This window comes from Hippopotamus amphibius, chromosome 14 (genome assembly GCF_030028045.1).
Source record: "Hippopotamus amphibius kiboko isolate mHipAmp2 chromosome 14, mHipAmp2.hap2, whole genome shotgun sequence".
NCBI classification, from domain to species: Eukaryota; Metazoa; Chordata; class Mammalia; order Artiodactyla; family Hippopotamidae; genus Hippopotamus; species Hippopotamus amphibius.
In genome coordinates this window covers 55,589,064-55,609,799 of record NC_080199.1, presented here as the reverse complement: position 1 = coordinate 55,609,799, position 20,736 = coordinate 55,589,064, and the positions used below count along the sequence as shown (strand labels likewise).

The 20,736-nt window shown below is 35.9% G+C and overlaps 1 protein-coding gene across 10 annotated transcripts in view; it reads right to left on the bottom strand.

The window, feature by feature from the left end:
- NAA16 (N-alpha-acetyltransferase 16, NatA auxiliary subunit) overlaps window positions 1-20,736 on the bottom strand; it is an 87,655-nt gene that overhangs the window by 10,829 nt on the left and 56,090 nt on the right. For 7 of the 10 annotated variants that reach the window (XR_009048987.1, XR_009048988.1, XR_009048990.1 and 4 more), the window contains 8 exons: window positions 19,201-19,329; window positions 13,081-13,294; window positions 12,060-12,253; window positions 10,600-10,708; window positions 9,788-9,886; window positions 8,718-8,861; window positions 5,871-5,968; window positions 5,093-5,275 (listed from right to left, as the gene is read on the bottom strand). Coding sequence is in view for 1 of the 10 variants with exons in the window: in XM_057707236.1 (XP_057563219.1) it covers window positions 5,078-5,275; window positions 5,871-5,968; window positions 8,718-8,861; window positions 9,788-9,886; window positions 10,600-10,708; window positions 12,060-12,253; window positions 13,081-13,294; window positions 19,201-19,329 (1,185 nt within the window). In the remaining 9 variants the exon portion in view is untranslated. Of the gene's footprint in view, window positions 1-3,650; window positions 5,276-5,870; window positions 5,969-8,717; window positions 8,862-9,787; window positions 9,887-10,599; window positions 10,709-12,059; window positions 12,254-13,080; window positions 13,295-18,482; window positions 18,623-19,200; window positions 19,330-20,736 lie in introns of those variants that run through there. The other 3 variants (XM_057707236.1, XR_009048994.1, XR_009048995.1) reach the window with 3 other exon arrangements.

Genomic DNA, 20,736 nt, shown 5'->3' with positions numbered 1-20,736 from the left:
GCACTGTGTTCGGGCACTGTTCTAAGTGCTTTGCACACGCATTCGTTAATCCTCACTGAAGCTACTAAGCCTGTGAGTCAGACAGGTGTATAAATGACAGCAATAAAGAGAGTCTAGGGTAATACAGCCCAATGGCATTAATCTCAAAGAAACATGGGCTTTCGTACAAAAGTGGAAGAATAAGGGTCTGGAAGCATTAGCTGGGGATGAGGATATTGTGAACTGTCTCTGTGAACCGTCTCTCCAGATACATATTTTCTCTGGGAAAATAAACAGCCTCCACTTGAAAGAACTGACTAATGGGTGGAGATCTCTAAGTTAAAGATTTCAGTTAAGGTCCAGAGAAAGGAAAATGTTGAGGGCAGAGAGTGAAGATGTATAGAACTATGATAACCATGGAATGGAACATTTCCAGAGGATAAGTTGCAAAGAATACAAGGAAGAGGCATAGAAGAAGGCTTGGATAAGGAAGAAAAAGCAGAAGATAAGGATGAGAGTATGGTAGAGAACAAGCCAAAGGGGCTTGTGCCTTAAGTGGTCACTAAGAGATTGGCCACAAGTCTGCCAAGAGTGTGAGTCCCAACAGATCCCTGGTGGGTTAGGAGCAGGGTGAGGATAGGGCAGTAGGATTGCAGGCTCTCAGACTTTCGCAGTGGTCCACATATGAGTTCTTTCAAAGGCAGTCTTAGCCTCTGATGATTAGAAAAACTCCAACCAGTCTGCCATCAGCTGTCAGGGCAACTGATTATATGGTTGTAGATTCTGAGGCTACCAAGAGCCAGAGGTAACATATAATCCAATTCAGGTGCTATGAAGACACTTTAGCAACTTGGAGATAAATAATGTTCGCTTAATCACAAGTTATCCTAAAGTGCAAAGTCACAAAGTATAGCTAAGATATTAACAGAAATTTGTGTTCTAGAACTAACATCTACACGTTCAGGGGAAGGAGGTAGGGCTAGCAGGATGCTATTAGTGATTAAAATAATTTTCTTTAACAAATTGTTAAGAAGCAAATCTATTAATGAGACTGTCCAGTCTTAAGTTATTTCACAGATAAAAATTTGTCAGACCTCATTAACTATCTTCTCAGAGGACAGGAGTCACCAGGCACTGAAATCTGTTGTAATTCTTAAGTTTCAGACTTACTTAAATCTACACTGTCCAAATGTTTTCATTCCACAACATATTAAAGAACTTAAAGAGACACACTGCCACTCAGTCATCTACTAACAATTCTTACCTCAAGACCTTGAGCCTTTTTCATCCTCCTGGAATGTTCTTCCCCTCAGTATCTGATCTGATCTGCAAAGCTGTCCAAATGTCATTAATTAGAAATGACTTCTTGGCCTATTCTGCTCAAACAGTAAACCCTACCCAATCACCCTGTTTAGTGTGCAGTTCTATCTATTAATACCTACTAGCTCAAACCAATCACTGTGCATGGTTTGTCTTCAGTAACTGCTCTCTGCTTGTCTGCTTTATCTTTCAGTTTTTGAGAGGGGGAGAAAGGTGCGTTAAAATCTGCAGCTATTACTATTGATATTTCTATTTCTCTCTTCAGCAGTCTATTTTTTGCTTGATACAATTTAAGATTATATTAAGTGCATATAAGTCAATGGTAGACATCTTATTTTTGAGATATGATTGACATATAACATTAGTTTCAGGTGTACAACATGACTCACTGCATGTATATATTGGAAAATGACCACCACAGTAAGTGCAGTTAATACCTATCACCACAGTTAGAAATTTCTGCCATCTACTTTTTACCCTTTAATTTTCAGTTAATTTGTATTTTTTAATCAATGTATAACTGTATTTTGCATTAAATTCTATTCAGACTATTACTCCATCTTTATTCTAGTTCATATTAGCTTGCTATATCCATTTCCATCCTTTTATTTCAATTCCTAAGTATCTCTTGTAAACAATTTTTAATACAATTTGAAAATCTGAGTTTCCTAATTGGTTAATTTAACCCATTTACATTTATTGTCATTAGTGTGCCATCAGAATTTCTGCCACCTTATTTTTTGTTTACTGTAATCCTTTTCCTCTCTTTTGCTGCTTTCCACCAGATAAACTGGGTTTGCTTCTGAGTTTTACATTTGTGTTCTTATGGTGGTTTTCACAACCACATTCATGTCTGTGCATGATAAAAATTCATCAATTTGTTAATCTTTTTAATGCCTGCAACTTCCTTTTAAGAAGCACTTCAGCTCTCTCTTCTTAGTCTATACCTCCAACTCTAACCATGATGGTAATGCCTAGAATTTTGTTATATTAAAAAGTTTGATAACAGAAAACGCTGCAAAATTATTTGATCACTCTTCTTCCCATATCTCTAGGAGCATCTTCCAGACTTTGCTACCTCTTAATATTGTTCCAAAAGTATTTTTTATGAGGACCTTTCTAAGGCAAATCTTCTGAGGTTTGTATGCCTAAGGATATTTTTAAATGCTCTCACATTCTAATGCTAATTTGGCTGGATATAAAATTTTAAGCTCAAAATTATTTCTTCAATACTTAAAAAAATCCTTCATCTTCCTACATTCAATAATGCTTTTAAGAAATTTGATTTTTCTTCACAGTAATTATCACTACCTGATATTATATCATAGATTTGTTTCTCTCTCCCCCTACTAAAATATAAACTCCATGAAATTAGGACATTCTGTACTGTTTTTATCATATCTAAACTGATGTCTGAAACATAAAAGGGGCTTGTCAATAAACATAGATTGAATTATGGTTCTAGGCTTTGCCTGTTAAATTCATTTCTCAAGAAAGAAACTACAAGAAAGCTAAAGCGCAATTCTGAAGCTGTCACACTGTCACTTGAATCTTTGTCTTTTCCTATCTGTCCTGATAAACTTGGCAAGATCAAAGGACAAAGGACTTTTCGTGCTGAGACTAGAGGCTTCACTAAGCACTCAGTTCTCAGATGCCTGCCTCTCCTTTAGGTTTATCATTATTCTCTTTTAGCTTTCCGAAACTAAAAGGCCCTTTCCCAAAGCTGGGAAAGGTGGGTAGGGTAAAGGAAGGGGATGAAGGGACATGATACAAAACCCTGCCTCTCTTATCTAAAATGATCCCTATGCACATCCCAGGTTTACAATGTTTATACTCAAAGTGCATCCCACTTTGAGTAGGTAGGAGAATAGACACAACCTCTATACACAGAGGAATACACTACTGGCTCTCATAATCACAGTGTCTCTCTTTATCCTGACTTCCATACCTTAAACCTAACTTCTCACATCTCCACTGTATCCACCCTATATAACTCAGAAACTCTAAATGACGCCAATGAAATACTTTTTAAAGACTGCTATTGAAAGCACAATTTCCACATTAATTATGACTAACTGGCATCTTTTATAGAAATAGCATCTTGCTGAAAGTAACACAACAAATTACATGTTTCCCAGGATATTTAGCAACAAAGAGAGCCTAGTTCCAATATTATTAAAATACTAAAAAGAAGCCAAGCTTCTGTAGCAGTAGAATATATTGGTAGCTGGTTATTTAAAAAAAAAAAAACTTTAAAAACTAAGATAAGTTTTTGCTCCCTCAAAGAAAAAATATTTTGCAAAAATATTTTGATAGTGTGAACCAATAACATAAACACGAAATAATTTTGTGTACAAAATAATTTATTACAGCATTATAGAGGTTGACATTATTTTACAGTGATTTTTTTCTCAACAATTATGAATCTAAATATTAGCTTACAGTGAAGGAAAACCATTTTAATTAGAATTGTTTCTCTAAATAAAATCTCCCCTTTTGAACTTATACTTACTTTAAAAGGAAGTATTAATGTTACAGACAGATTTATACAGTTCTGAAAGAAACATATTCAATGATTCTATTACTGTTTTCTGTACAAGATAGAACAAAAGCTATCCCCCCCTCAAAAAAAATATTGCTCAACAATACTATGTTTTAATAGTTAAACTAGTTGATAGTTTAAATTCTCATTTTGCTGATATAAAAATGTATTTAACAGTCAATGCATGGCTATAAGAGTAAGAACATATTGTAATTTGTATTCTGCCCTATTATGCTCCCCTGAAGCACACCACTCATATACAAACTACTTGGTAACACACAAAGCAATTTAGTCAAGAAAGCATAATTCTTGCCTGTGGGTCTTTAAGACTGATCTAGATATGCAACAAATTTACCAGTAAATTTTCAGGATTAAGAAGCAAACAGATTCCCATATTCTGAACCATCAATGTAAAATTGGAGTACCCTTATACAACAGAAAATAGCATTTTCATGGATATTAAACAGGAAACAGTGAATCACAAAAAAAGTAAGGTGGACAAAAGGTCAAGCTGAAGTAAATTTTAAATAAATATTTCAGAAGGAGTTCCATATTGTTTTTGACATACAGTTAACACTTTAATATTGATGTGCTTTAACGAAAAAGCAAACAAACAGTAACAAAACAAACCAATAGGGATCAAAACATAAGATTCTGAAATGAAACCCGGGTCTAAAGAAAATACAGTGCGGCTATATACAACTTAGGTTAATTAAGAAATTATCATAGTTATGATATGAAGTGACAGCACCAATCACAATGCTGATAATTCAAAAATTTAAGAAAACTGTACAAGTATACAACAGGTAATTTTAACAGATTCTTCTGTAAATTGGCAGAGTCAGATAAAGAATAAAATAAGCTTACGGAATACTCCACTTAAAAATCCTATCCAACTACAGCTGACCTTTGAACAAAGCAAGAATTAGGTGCGCTGACCCTCGCGCAGTCAAAAATCCACATATAACTATAGTTGGCCCTCTGTATACGCAGTCCTCCCTATCTGGTGTTTTGCATCGATGGATTCAACCAACTGAAGATCACCAAGTACTGAAATATCTATATCTACTCTTGAAAAAATCCACACGTAAGTGGACCCTCGCATTTCAAACCCATGTCGTTCAAGGGTCAACTGTATTTCATTTCATACCTATATTAAAATACAAGCTGGAAAAGAAATTCTAATCTGAATTCAGCTTTGAAGTCTTATAGAATAAGTCAGTTTTCTATGGAATTTCAAATTTCACTTGCCAAGACATCACAGTTAGCTGTGTGGTTTAGAGCTGTGCTATGACTGCCGACTTCACTCACAGCAGGCAGGAAAGCAGAAGTAAAAGGAAGCAGGTTATGACAGGCCATCCTGTATTCTTCGTACTGGGAATTACAGTTCCCAAAGCTGCCATCAAGCAGTGCCTCAGAAACCTTTATTAAAGTCTATTTAAACAAGGGAAAAGTAAAAATTATTTTTTAAAAAAGTCTGGGTAATAATTATTTTAATCATAAGATGCAATTTGTTAATTAAGCCAGAGGAAACCAAGGCCACACTCTAAAACAACCTCCTGCTATCTATAATAAGTAATCACCACAAAATAGGAACATTTAAAAAATCAATTCTACAACCCTTAAAAAAGTGACAAAATTCTAATTTTTAAGAATTTTCTTTTTAAAGATTCACTTAAAAAAGTGAATTTCTGAAACTGTGATCACTGAAAGTGTCCCTTATTAATAACAATAGTTCCCATTTACTGAGTGCTTACTATGTGCCAAGCATGTCACAGTTTACTATTTCAGTTAATGTTACACCAACTCTGAGATAAGACAGTATTTTCATCCTCATTTTATAAATGAGGAAAAGGAAGCTAAGAAAGGTACCTTGCCTAATATGACACAGCTCATAATTGGTAGAGCTGAGACTCAAATCCAGATGTAACTCTGAAGGCCCACTCAAGAATTATGTTGTAAAGATATGTTTTGTTAGATCACTTGGTATCCACAATCTGTGGGAATCAGTTTGTGAAAAAAATCTTACCTTTACATTTTTATCTTTTATAGTTTCATCCAGTCTAGTGGCAATAGCAATTGCTTTCTCTTGCCTGGACTTGTCCAGAAAATACATCATTTTAGCACCTGAAATACCATGACATTTCAAAATGAGTAAATTCCTATGTCTTACATTTGATTTGATTTACACTGACCAGTGACTTAAAACATGGTTCCAAGTATCCAACCAGCGGTGGGCTGGAGCTGACTGGTATCTTTTCCCAACTCCCTATATTCCATGACATCTCATTGATAGCTTAGGGCCACAATGGGAGTATTTATATTATGGCAGAACACTACAAATCAGGACTTTTTCTGTCACAAAGAGACGGTTGTTAAACATTTATCAGGAGACCAGATTTAACAACCCCACCCCTCAGAAATGATATAATTCAAAATATAAATATGGGCTACCCTGTGGCATTGATCGATATTTCACCTAAAATCATTTTTAAAAGATGATACCCTGGGAATTCCCTGGTGGCGCAGTGGTTAAGAATCTGCCTGCCAATGCAGGGGACACGGGTTCGATCCCTGGTCCTGCAAGATCACACATGCCTCGGAGCAACTAAGCCTGTGCACCACGACTACTGAGCTTGCGTGCTGCAGCTGCTGAAGCCTGAGCACCTACAGCCTGTGCTCCTCAACAAGAGAAGCCACCACAACGAGAAGTTCGCACATCACAAAGAAGAGTAGCCTCCGCTCGCCACAACTAGAGAAAGCCAGCACACAGCAACAAAGACCCAACATAGTCAAAAATAAATAAATAAAATATTAAATAAGTAAATTTTTTTTAAAAAAAATGCTATCCTAAAATAAAACACCTAAGGAACAAATTTTCAAAGGGCAGTGTGACAGATGGACAACAGGAAAATGTTTGCATATTCATGAAGAAAATAATTTTTAAAGCTATTTAAAAGTAAAATCCAGTTTATATTCCCCCTATAAATTACATGGTCCATATTCTATGCTCATTTTTCTACTGGGCTTCTATTAATTTATATTTCTATTCTTAATTTATAAGAGCAGTGTGTATATTATTTGTTTTTAATCAGTTACACATCTGTGAATATTTTTCCCACTTAGCCTTTTGACTTTATGGGTTTTTTAATGTGGCAAAAATTACCTTTTCCATAGAATTTCATATAATGTTTAAAAGAAAGGCATTTCCCATTATTATAAGAAATGTCTCCTTCCATTATCCTGTGTTCTTGAAGAGAAATTCTTATTTGCCCTTACTACCAAGAAGTCCTCTAATTTTTCACAGGAATTAACTTTTTTCCATAGATACCAGAGCCAAGAAGTTTCCCTTTACAAGAAAGCCTAGGTTAAAATATTTAAAGCAGGAGCACAGTTAATTATATTATGTACTTCATTCATTTTGTCCCAATTCCTTTTCCACAATCTTTATCCAGTTTGCATTTATGCCATCTTGTCATTTTATGAATTTATATAAACTGCCTAAAATCCTTCCTGTAACAAGGCAGGGACTTCCCTGGCGGTCCAATGGTTAAGACTCCACACTTCCACTGCAGGGGATGCTGGTTTGATCCCTGGTCGGGAAACTCACATCTCACATGCCAGCCGTGAGGTGCATGTGAGATGCCAGAAAGTAAAAGAAAACCAAACCAAACCAAACCAAACCAAACCAAACACACACACACCCTCCCCTGGCCAAACACAAAATACATAAAGTAATAAAAATACAAGAAAAAATAAGTCTTGCATAACCTCAACATCCAAAATCAACTATTAAAACTTTGATACTTATTTTCAGCTTTTATACCATGTATATTTCTATACAGTTGAGACTGTATTATGTTAATTCTGCATACATATTACAAAAGTATTTACCCCTGTTAATACAAATCTTTTGAATAAACAGTACTTTATGTGACTACCTGGGGTTCCACCCTATGAACCTACATACTGTTTCCTCTATTATTGAACATGCATGAAATTTGTTTCCATTCTTTCCTCCATCCTTACACACAGCATCCTAGTTAATATCCTTGCCCTTAAAGCTCTTTCTTTGCTTTGGGTTAATTCTTTAAAATTATTTACACAAATATGTGTAACCATAGCAAAAGACACCATTTTAATGAAGCTCTTGATAAGAACGACAAATTGCTTTCCTACATGGCCACGCCAATTCACACCTGCAGCAGTAAAATACAAGTGCTTACACACCACATCTTTCCCATACTCAACTCTCCTTTTTCCAAACAAAAATAATCTTTCCACAGCTCAAAAACTGGCACAACAGTGTAAAGCAATTATTTTCCAATAAAGACCTTTAAAAAAAACAAAAAACAAAGAAAAATAATCTTTCCTTTGAAGTGGTAGGTTAGGTTGTCTGAGATTCTTCTTGTTTTTTAAGGAAGGCCTCTATCGCTATGAACTTCCATTCAAGAATTGCTTTTGCTGCAGCCCATAGGTTTTGTATGGTTGTGTTTAAAAATAACCTTTCCTAGGGACTTCCCTGGTAGCACAGTGGTTAAGACGCTGCACTCCCAATGCAGGGGGCCTGGGTTTGATGCCTGGTCAGGGAACTGGATCCCACATGCATGCTGCAACTGAGAGTTCGCATGCCACAACTAAGAAGCTGGTGAGCTGCAACTAAGGAGCCCACCTGCCACAACTAAGACACAGCACAGCCAGATAAATAAATATTAAAATAATAATAATAATCTTTCCTAATTTTAAAGATCAAAATGGTATTATGTTCATTTCTTTTTCTCTAATAGATAGTGAGGTTGATCATCTTTCCAAACTTTTTATTTTCATCACATTCTTTTTTCCATAAACATTTTAACCCTGGGAACTAAATACCAACCTGAAAGTAGATGCTGAAGAGAGGTAGCATTATGTTTGAGAAAATCCTCATTAAAACTTTCCAAATCCTTGTTAACAAATATTTTCTGCATTTCTTGAGACAGAACTTTGCTCACAACGTCTGGAAGATTACTATGATTTGACACTATAAAAACAGAACATTTGAAGTTTAAAAAAGTTTTGGCCTGTGCTTTGAAACAAAATCAACTGAAATACATTCATATTTATTATTAAGCTTGATATATTTTACATAATAAAAATAGTACTACACCTTTGGAATATAAACACATTCTAGTAGTACGGACAATATATCTCTCATACTTTCCTTTCATCCCTATCTTTTATACATTTCTATTCCTTTCTTTTCATTTCCATATTTCCAACCACACTACGCTCTTCTGTTCCCCTTTCTTCCAGCCATTTTAAGTTTATTTTATCTTAACATACTTATAAGCAACACTATCGATCTGCTCAGACTCCTTGCTCTATTCTCCAGATGACGCACCACCTTGGTATTTAATGTTAGGTTTTTGTCTTTATCTTACAACTGTCTAATTTCATTCTGAGAATCTCCATTCTGTCTGGTGGTACTCTAGCTCTTTTCTATATTTGATCCTAGCTTACAAAATCTCCCTGTATTAGTGTTTGTATGTATAAGGTGTTATTGTATAACAAAGGGAGTTCAACTCGAGGATGGAAGATGCCTTAGAGGACTGGGACGGGGAGGGTGGGGGGGAGTCGAGGGAGGGTGGGGGGGGAGTCGAGGGAGGGAGGGAATACGGGGATATGTGTATAAAAACAGATGACTGAACTTGGTGTACCCCCCCAAAAATAATAAATAAAATTTAAAAAAAAATAAAAAAATAAACATTCTAGCTTAAAATGCACTAATTTCTAACATATCTGTGCTAGCATGTTCATTTTATAGATACATCTTCATTTAAATACTATTAACATTATACCTTTTTTTACTTTACATTGTTAAACATCTCTTTAATGTCCAACTTAATGGAAGACAGCTGAACTGTCATATATTCTTTTACATAAATATTATGCATCTTTTATACTTACCAGATTTAGAAAACTTAATTAAACATTCATGTAACCATGGGTTATTCCTGTTGATGGCAAAAGCTCGTTTGACAGACTGCAGCATTAACAGAAACTTTCCTATGTCAGAAACAATTATAAAAGTAACAGCATCAATATTTATGTATGTTATTTTCTTCACTTTATTTTAGCCTCACTTAAAATCCAGTAACAAAGTGTGACCTTCCCTATAACATTCAAAAGCAAAATTCAAAGCTGACTTTGGTTATCAAAGATAACTTTTATTTTCTAAAGAAATGCTTGAAAAATCATGAAGAACTGCTTCAGGTAAACAATTTGTATGACTATTCAAATTATTCATTTGATCATAATATTCTAATTTATTGCTCACTAAAGTTTTGAGCAGCAAAGGAAAGGGATTAAGAGCCTTTGTGGAAGGCTGAAATGAAACTCTAAGAAACAAAATTAGATCTAATTCAAAGATTATACTGAATATGGTCACCAATCAAATCAAGGATTAAAATCTGAATTCAGGACTTCCTAAGTGGCGCAGTGGTTAAGAATCCCCCTGCCAATGCAGGGGACAAGGATTTGAGCCCTGCTCTGGGAAGATTCCACATGCCATGGAGCAACTAAGCCCATGCGCCACAACTACTGAAGCCCGTGTGCCTAGGGCCCGTGCTCCACGACAAGAGAAACCACTACAATGAGGAGCCCACATACCACAATGAAGAGCAGCCCCTGCTCACAGCAACTAGAGAAAGCCCATGTGCAGTAACGAAGACCCAACGCAGCCAATAAATTAAAAAAAAAATCTGAATTCAAACTATTACCTTTTCTAAAATATATTTCAAATGCTAATAGATGAGTGTCAATGTTGTCAGCAACAAGGTTCTTAAGAGGTATAAGAAACTTGATAGCTTCTTCTAATGGATTTTCTATCTATTTTGAAACAGAAAGAAAAAATATTGTATTTAAAAAGCAGTTATGCTAGTCAAACTTCCCCCCAAATTTCATATTAATACATAGCTGAAGTAATTTAGACAGTTCTCTTTATATAACTAAGCAAGAAAAAAATTTAAAACTATCAACTATGAGGAATGTAAATAGTCAATACTTTTCAAAACAGAAATACCTCTATTGCTTTTCTGATTATAAAATCAAGATAATTTTATAAAAATCAAAAAAATAATACGGGGATATGTGTATAAAAACAGATGATTGAACTTGGTGTACCCCAAAAAAAATTTTTAAAAAAATGTTAAAAAAAAAAAAATACAGGAAATTATTCCACAGACTTAATGAAATGGTACTACAAGCACCGTTATACTACCAAGCCCCTTAAACTACAAACATTTAAAGGAGACAAATATAACTGCATTATACAACTGAAAAAAAGGACAAGTTTAAAATATTTATACTAGATTCATACTGAATAAACCAGAAAGCTATCTGCCTAAATATTTAGCCATTTCCCTAGATAGGAAATATTTCCCTAAATCTGGCTCCTAAATAACTATTAACACTTTGACAAAATTCTAGAGATAAGATGCCATTCTCTTTGTAGCTAAAACATATCTAGCAAGGTATACAAAATGCTTCCATATTTAACTGTATTGCTGCTCTAACAAATTACCAGAAATTTACTGTATTAACACAAATTTATTATCTTGCAGTTCTGTAGGTTAAAAGGCCAACATGGGTCTCACTGAACTTAAAATCAACAGGACTGCATTTCCTTTTGGAGGCTTTAAAGGAGAGTATGTTTCAATGCCGTTTTTCAGCTTCTCAAGGATGCCTACATCCTCTGGCTTGTGGCTCCCCCCCCCCCTTCAAAGCAGCAACAGAGGATCCAGTCCTTCTCACACTGCTCAGCCCTCCTCTCCTGCTTCCTTCCCCCCACACTTAAGACCCCCTGTGATTAATTACATTGGGCTTACCTGGATAACCCAGGCTACTCTTCCAGGCCAGCTAAATACGACCTTAAATTCCATCTGCCACCTCGATTCCCTTTGCCATGTAATGTAACATATTCACAGTTTCTAGGGATTAGAACACGGATACCACCTTTGGAGGGCCAACATTCTGCCTACCACAACTACAACTGTATCTATAATTTGCATTAGCTACAATTTGCATATTATCACTCAACAATAACTGATGACTCTCATAATGATACTGGCTAATACTACAAATAGCTTGTGATTCACAGATTTAAATAAATCATGTTTATGGTCAGAACAGAACAAAGTAACATAAATTTTACCAAATAAAGATAGTAAATTCATCTCACCCTTTCTAATTTTTCAGGTATAAGTTCTTCTTTGAGACCACTGGTTTCTTCTTCCTCATCATCCCGTTTTTTCTTTAGATTTTTTTGTTGTCGTTCCCTTTCCACATGCTTTTTCTCTTCTTCTAATTTTGCCTTTTTTTGAGCTCTTCTCTGCTTACTAAGCATTTTCTTCAGTTCTTTGGCTGACAGGTTTTCTATAAATATCCAAATGAATGAAAATTCTGAGTCAGTGTTTCCAATTTCCTCATATTTTTATTCAATACATACCGTTAGTACAGTTTTTTGGGAGGGCAACTATATAAAAATCTTTAGAAAGTGTACTCCTAATGACTAGCTCAAACCTGGCACACAAAAGGCAACAGAAAATGTTGCATCAACTAAAATTAACCAATTCTAGCCTGGTTCTGCCTTGTACACAATACATGGGTTTAGGCAAATCATCTCTCTCAGTCTCAAGTCCCAACTGTATAAAGTAGAGCTGATGAATATTCTCTTGGAATATGAATATATTAAGGATAAATGCAATGCACACAAACACACATGATCTGATCACAAATTTGCCTCCATGCTATTTCTCAAGTATTCTGAGATATTAACATTTTAGTGAATAAAAGGCTGTATACAGATATTCTCACTGGCATTATCATTTTCAATCAAGTAAGTATTAGAAGTTGTAAAAATATATTTTTCCCCTAAAAAGCTCAAAGCTATCTTCGATTCCTATTAACAAACAAACAAACCCAGCCCATAAACATTTCTATTTTTCCTGAATTGTTCCTACTGAAGATAAAAAATTAGAACGATTGCAGATCATTCCACTGGGGTAATTTAGAAGCATCAGCTACAGGACATCATTCTGTCAACTTTTTCTAAGTGTTCCCCCACTTTTCTTTTGGTATATCAATTATCCAATGTTGTCTTCACATTCATTTGATAATATACTTTTCCATATTTATGTTAATGACGTTCTGAAATTTTGTGTTTTTTCCAAATCTCTCTAAGCAAGTCCCTTTTTAGTTACCTGAATTTATTTCTTGTTGTTTGCTTTCATTGGTCAAGGGATTATCATACAATTTCAAGTATATTTCAATAGCTGATCTAGCGGCCTTGAAATAGAAGGCATGTCTTCTGAGTATATCTTCTAATCTCAAAAGGTCAACGTAAGCACGAAGGGTCATCTTTCTCATGCAGTAAGTATGGAAGTCAAATTGATCATCGGTTATCTCAAAAAAATGCTTAAAAACAAAACCACAAAATCATCCCTTACATATATGTCAATAATGTCTACTTTTGAAAAGAAAATGATAAAAAGCCCGAAAAATAATGTAAGCAGTCACAATTTCACTTAGTTGTCCTCTCCAGAGTTTAACATATGAAAGACCTCAAGTTGTTCTTTGCATTCAACTTAAGTTTCTCTTCCTACAATTCCATGCCCATTCCCTATAAATCATGTTTTATTACGATACTCAATTTCTATGAAATAAGTCAGATGAAGGGAATTCCCTGGCGGTCCAATAGTTAGGATTCGGTGGTTTCACTGCCGTGGTCTGGATTCAATCCTGGTCAGGGAACTAAGATTCCAGAAGCCACACGGTGCAGCCACACCCCCACCCCCACCCCCCAAAAAAGAGAGTCAGTTGATCAGGTTATTTTTTAAACCTGGAAATTAGAACATACTGATATTTTACTTTTAATGAAATACTTCTCAGTATTCCCCTCAAAATCAGCAAGGCAGAGTTAAACAGAGCTCTGAATGGAGACTAAATATATATAGGTTGAATGAATGTCTATAAATTCGACAGTTCTACTCAACCATGAGCTCTTCAAGGACAAGCCTGTCATATCCACCTCCATGATCTGGCACAGGGCCTAGCACAGCAAGACATTCAATAAGCATATCTGCCACCTCAAGATAGAAACTGCTTCTCAGGCATGTGACTTCTTAATTTCCTAGAGCCTCAACTATTCAACCTAAGTTACGAATAAAGAAATATCAATATACACAGCGCATAAGGTTGTTAAGGGACCAAATAATTATTTTAAAGTTCATGCTAAACAGTAAACTGCTTTACAAATGTAGAGCATTAGGGTTTTCTCTCACTCACTAAACTCCCATTTATCTACCTACATTCCATTTCAGCACAAGTTCTTAATCTGGAGTCCATACATAAACAAGCATAATAACATTTTCCTAAGGAGAGAGCTGGAGGCTTCCATCCAATTCTCAAAGGGTCCATGGCCCAAAAGGGTTAAGATCTAATCCCTTACATGGAAAAAAGACTACTAACTCCCTGACAAAACAATTTATACTTTAGTTTTCTTCCCTACGTGTACCTCTACCTCTACCTTCTTTCTTTTCCCCTATTTTAGCTTCTCCAAAAATATATAGAAAAATGAATGATTTATTACACCACAAATCAAACTCTTCTACTACTTCATTTTCCCTTTGTCCTGGAGGCTTAGTAACTCACTGTGCAGAGAACAATAATTGTCCATATCATTTGATAATTGTAGTTGCCTTGGTAATTAGAAATATGTTACACACAGAATTACCTTAAGTACCTGAGACTTTAAGGGAAAAATACTAAGGTGAAAAGTATAAAAGTACACAGTGTGAGGGAAAGAAAAGGGAAAAAAAAAAATGAACATTTCACATTCGTTTATATTTCCTACTGCAAGAATCATGCTTTAACATTATGTTTGAAAGCTATATTCCTCCCATCAATAAGACAAATCAAATAAGAACATAAACTTTTCTTAAATTAAGGAATTACATAGTTGTTCATGGCTAATATAAATCAAGTTATATTTAGCACTATAATATTTTAAAATTCAATACAACTGACTGAGGAAAAATGGCAGTGCCCCAAATCATGGAACACATAATGAAATGAAAACACCTAAGAGATCACAGGAATTTTTTTTAGGGTGAGAAGCATTTATGTGTAAAAAGGCAGACGCAAGTTTCAAGAGATACTCCTAGAGGATTAGCAGGTATAGATTTAAGTCACGTCTTAGAGGGAGCCATACAGAACCACAAACATTTAAGCCGCCTCTTCATCAGTACAGCCCATAGGCTGCCTCTCTCCAGTTAATGTCTTCCACAAATAGGGTAACCAACTTAGCCCAGTTTGTCTGAGGCTTTCTCAGTTTTTCCACTGAAAGCCCTGTGTCTCAGGAACCTGCTCAGGAATGCCATATTCCTACTTAAAAACAACGAAATAATCTCAGGTTGATTTCCTTTTTTAACTTTTTATTTTGGAATAATTATAAAGGAAATTGCAAAAATAGTACAGAGATGTCCCATATACTCTTCCCTCCATTTCCTCACAAGGTTACATCCTATAGAAACTATCAAAACAAAAAACTGCCATTGGCTTAACGTGTGTGTATAGTTTCATGTGGTTTTTATCATGTGTAGATTTGTGTAAGCGCTACCACAATCAAGATACAGAATTATTCCATTACCACAAATATCTCCCTAGAACTACCTTGGGGTGATGTTTAAGTCTCCAAATTTATAAAACATAAAAACAAACCAGATAACACAAACAGGCAAATAGGTAAAGTTATTTTCCCTGCACTTCGGCCAAACATGAACCTGATATGGTCACTTAGGTCACTGCAGAAACTAGGTACCCTAATTTTAACATAGAGCTCACGCCCTTAACTCACTTTTCCCCTCATCATAAACACTAATTCTCTCTTCTGGGGGTGAGGGGAAATGCATGGAGGAATGCTGGCAGGAATTGCTTAAGATGCCAAAATTAGGCTTGAATCAAAGTAAGACAAGTGAGCAAAAAATTAAGAAATGCTATTCACAGCTTAAAAGTATGGTTTCCTTCAGGAATTTCCTATTAGGCCTTCTCTTCTGATCCAGATTCTCCCACTCATTACTTCTCAGAGTTGCTGCAGGAGACCAACAGGCGCTCATACATAGAAAGGCTACAAAAATCTCTGGACTTAAGAAATAATAACTAGACCAACTAGGGCAATAAGCAACTCTATTTCCTTTACAGAAAATCTGTTATCATAAAGCACGTCTCAATTTGATAAAGATTAAGATGCACTAGACGATAAAGTTATGAACTTCCTATGGTTTTGATCTATCAGAAATCTTAAAGTAAGTTTCAGAAATATGCATTGCTCCTCTGTTTCAGATATAAGTCAACACACTAAAATACTGAGAAACTAATCACCTGAAAAAAGGGAAAACAAAGCTCAATTCTTGAAAGATAAAATAGTTAAAAATATTATTCTGAACACAAGTTTATAGCCAATACTTTGAAGGCGGTCATTTTGTTTGTCTTATTTTTAATAAAACTCAAGTTCTAAACATCTGATTGGGTTGGACTACATAATCTTTACGTGTAATCCTAAAATCCTGTAAGGGGGGCAAGATAAAGGCAGAAAAAGTACTACAGTGGGCCATTCCAGATTCCAAACATTTCAAATCTAACTAGTAAGAGCACATAGCAATATGTCCTAAGCTGAAACTGCCTTCAAAGAAAGAAATCTTGAATGAATTCTTTTTAAAAAAAATAAATAAATTTATTTATTTTTGGCTGCATTGGGTCTTGGTTGGAGCATGCGGTCTTTCTCTAGTTGCTGTGAGCAGGGGCTACTCTTAGTTGTGGTGTACGGGCTTCTCACTGTGGTGGCTTCTCCCGATGCAGAGCACTCGCCGGCTGTAGGCGAGTGGGCTTCAGTAGTTGTGGCTCGCGGGATCTAGAGCACAGGCTCAGTAACTGTGGTGCACGGGCTTAGCTGCTCCGTGACATGTGGGATCTTCCCGGACCAGGGATCAAACCCATGTCCCCTACATCGCCAGGCAGGTTCTTAACCACTGCGCCACCAAGGAAGTCCTCGAATGAATTCTTGAAAGGAGGACTTACCCCTTCTTGGAACTTATTCTCTATTCGATGACCTTCTATTTAGAAGGTCAACTGAAAAGTTTTATTTTTGAAAGGTGCTCATCTGTTTACTAAAATATTTAAAATCAAGGCACAAACGTAACTAAACAGATACTTATCATATCTTTGAATTCTGTAATTACTCCTAAATCCTTACAATTATATCAAGAATTTTTTTAGATTACATTAATTTTATTAGAAATTAATTTCAGAAGCATTAATCAGCAAACATTTAATCACCCCATCTGTATTATACACTAACATTTGTATACATAACCACTAGAAGAGCTAAGTCTTACTTACTTTTAGTATGAATTATTCACTACAAAGACTAGCTTACAAGTGAAATATGAATAGGCTCTTTTCTTGTTTATCTGCTTCTGGTTATACTTCGAAGCACCAACAGCAAACCCTAAAGATAAACTCCATAAAGTTTCTAGCAATAATAACTATATAACATAATCAGAGGGTGACGATTTCTATCACGTTTTAATCGCTGGATAACCAATGACTTCCCGTTATTTTTTTTCCTTCAAAAATGCTTTCTACCCGTCAAAACATATTTCTTGAACTGGAAGTACTGTTGACCCTTGAACACCACCACATGGGCCCACTAGTACGTGAATTTTTTCGACAGTAAATACTATAGCACCTCATGATCCATGGTTGGTTGCATTCACGGATACAGAACCACAGATACGTAGGAACCACATATACAAAGGACCAATTGTAAGTCATACAGGGATTTTCAATTTCACAGAGGGTTGGCACTCTAACCCCCACTTTGCTGTAGTTGTTCAAAAATCACTAAAAACAGGGGAACGCATCATCTAAAACTTGGTAATGGAATAGCTAGTAATCACAGTCCAACAATTCTCAGAAGATACGAAAAAGAACAGAGTAGTGTAGTTATTAACGTCAGGAGGAATGGGACTAGACTGAAGAAGTGCATAGTGATCCCTAGGTGCTCAAATGTGACTTCCACAGAACATCCGATAAATCTCTACTTATGGTCTTGTTGGAACTACTGATCTGTAAGTGCTGAGCAGCCTGTTCATTCAGGAAACAACCTACCGCTCCCTGAGAATGTCCTGGTAATAAAAATGTATGTCTCCTTAGTAATAAGCAGAATGCTTTTAAAGTGATGATCATTTAGGAGTGTCGAAACAAGCTAGTGATCTATGGTTTTGTCACAGAAATGAGAGTCTGATTTAAACTAAGAATGCTTGGATATTGCCTCAATATTTCACATATCATCCAAAGCTTTATATTTTCCAAGAAGATGAGAAGGATTTTCCCCAGCAACCCAGCCATCAAGCCCAGGCTTAAAAAAGGAAAACACAAAACAAAGCAAAAACTAAGCTATTTCTACACGGGCTCAGGTAGAATCCTAGTTCCAGTTCCCGACCAAAGCCACCCCCTAAGATTTAGCCTTCTTATTGGGCAATCTCAGAAGTTTCATGTGGGAAAAAGGCCAAAGTGACTGCCAGGGTGCAGACATCAGGCTCACCTGACTACGACGCCTGTGGCTCTATATGCGTCAGCTTGGGACAGTGCTGCCGAGTGACCCCCAGCTGAGGGCTGCTGAGGCCTGCCTCAGGGGTGCATTTGTGGCTCTTTTCCTCCTGTGGTCCATTTGGAAGGAGAGTGCTTCAGAGATGACAAAGAACAGGAAAACAAAAATTCACACACAAGGAAAAGAAAAGTCCCCTTACTAAGGCACATCACACACACAATCCTAGCGAGTAATAAAATAAGCTTGCAAACCAGCCATACATTGTGTACAACGTGCTGAATGTGAAAACAAATACCCTGGGAAGACAAACTGGAGAGAGGCTGACTATGGTGCAGATTCTGACGAAAAGAGGAAAGAGGTGGCCATCAGCTTGTGTATCTTTCTAGGCTCGTGATGAAGAGCAAATGATGGCCCGATTAGAGAACAGACATCTGGAGTGTATGTTAATAGCAGCAACAATAACTTACTAATCGTTTCCTTCTTCCTTCAGACAAAAATATGCAGACATGTCGAACTCATAATCATTTGAGGATCAAAAGAAAGAAATCATCTATTCACAACTTCTGAATGTCTGAAAGGCTAAAGATCAAGAATTTTTTCACAATGAAGTTTCCAAAGTAGTTAGAAGAGGAAGATGATCCCATGGAGAAATCTACCTGCTTTTCTCGTTACCTTACAGGAGGAAAATAAAGCCCAAATTCTATTAACTTACCCTTTCTACTTCATGGCATTTTTTCAAAGCATCCCCGTATCTTCCCAAACGCTGATAAGCTGAAATGCATTCTGTTTGAAACCACATACACTGCATTTCATTGAGATTTTCCATGGCAGATGTTCCTTCCTGAAATGGAAGCAATCATAAATAAAGGAAGCAAACAATAAAAGAGGTCCTAAAAATCTCATTTTCTATTTCTACAACTATGTCTATGAGGATTATTATGACAATAAATAGAATTAACAAATTATATAACAAATATATCAATGTGCTTCCAAAAGACTCCTACCAACTTAAAACTGTATGTCTCATTTATCCAGCTCTGCTGAGATATTTAACAACCTATAGAAAAGACTGTAGATTACTGAAGCTAAGTTTTAAACACCACGGCTTTTACTTAATCTATTTAAGACAGTAATCCCATGAAGCACTGTCTATCTTTTGTCAATTAAGCAAAAGCTACTTAACCTTTCCTTGATGACTTAGAATCACTGTCATGTACAACATCACTTTCAAATCTCTTAGTAGTAGTTCCAAGCCTGCTTTTCAGTTTCCCAAGTCTCCTCCCTTTGTGTCAGGCTATCAGGTGTCACCTCCTTTGCGCCCATGTGTCTGTTTCTAACAGCATCTTTTGTTCCATGCCAACTTGTTCGCAGTGGGCTGACAAAACCAAATAATGGACTGTATTAAGAATATTTGCTAATTCAGGCTCAGTGTGTATTCTAGAAGAGCCCAGAGGACCTAAGACACAGAGTACCTAGTTTCAGTGCAGGGGCACTAGAATTTTGCCACAGTTAAGAACAGTTATTTAAAATATATTTTATGTGGCCCCAGGACAGCAAAGATATGGGTAAACTGACATAAATAAGTTTAGTCTTCACTTTTTTTCACACCCATTTTGAGTTATCAGTTCAATTTTCAGAATTCTCATTAAAAGTATAAAAACCAGTTATCTCTGGGTAAATGAAATCATGGCCGTATTCTGTCTTCTTTATGGCTGCATATATATTCCATTTTTGGATATTACATATGTTTATAAAAAACCTACATTATTTTCATTTCAAAACTTTACCAACTAGAAATACCCAACTTGCATGAGCAACTCGACAAATATTCTGAACAGTGAAAAATCAGCAAGAAGGAAATATAAGCACTTCACTCACTTATTACCAAGCAGATATAAATTGATTATCAAGGTTATCAGCAGTTCTCCTACTTTAGAGACACTCTTGGCCAATGTAACAGTATGGATAAACTAACAAGCTCTCCATAAGGCAGGGCAACTTGTCAAGAGTGGATGACCAGAGACAATTATGATGAACAAGCTGAGCCCCAGACTTTGGGGACTACTCTCCTCTAACAGCCAACCTTTCCCCTTCTTTCTCACTCTCCTGTGCCTTTTCAGACACATCCTAGTCTGCTGTGTGGGTGGGTATTTGTTTTTTTTACACCAATGAACTTATTTAATTTAAGAAGTTATTTATATACTCACTTCTAATCCGTACTTTACTTCTAATCTCTAGCTTGGCCTTA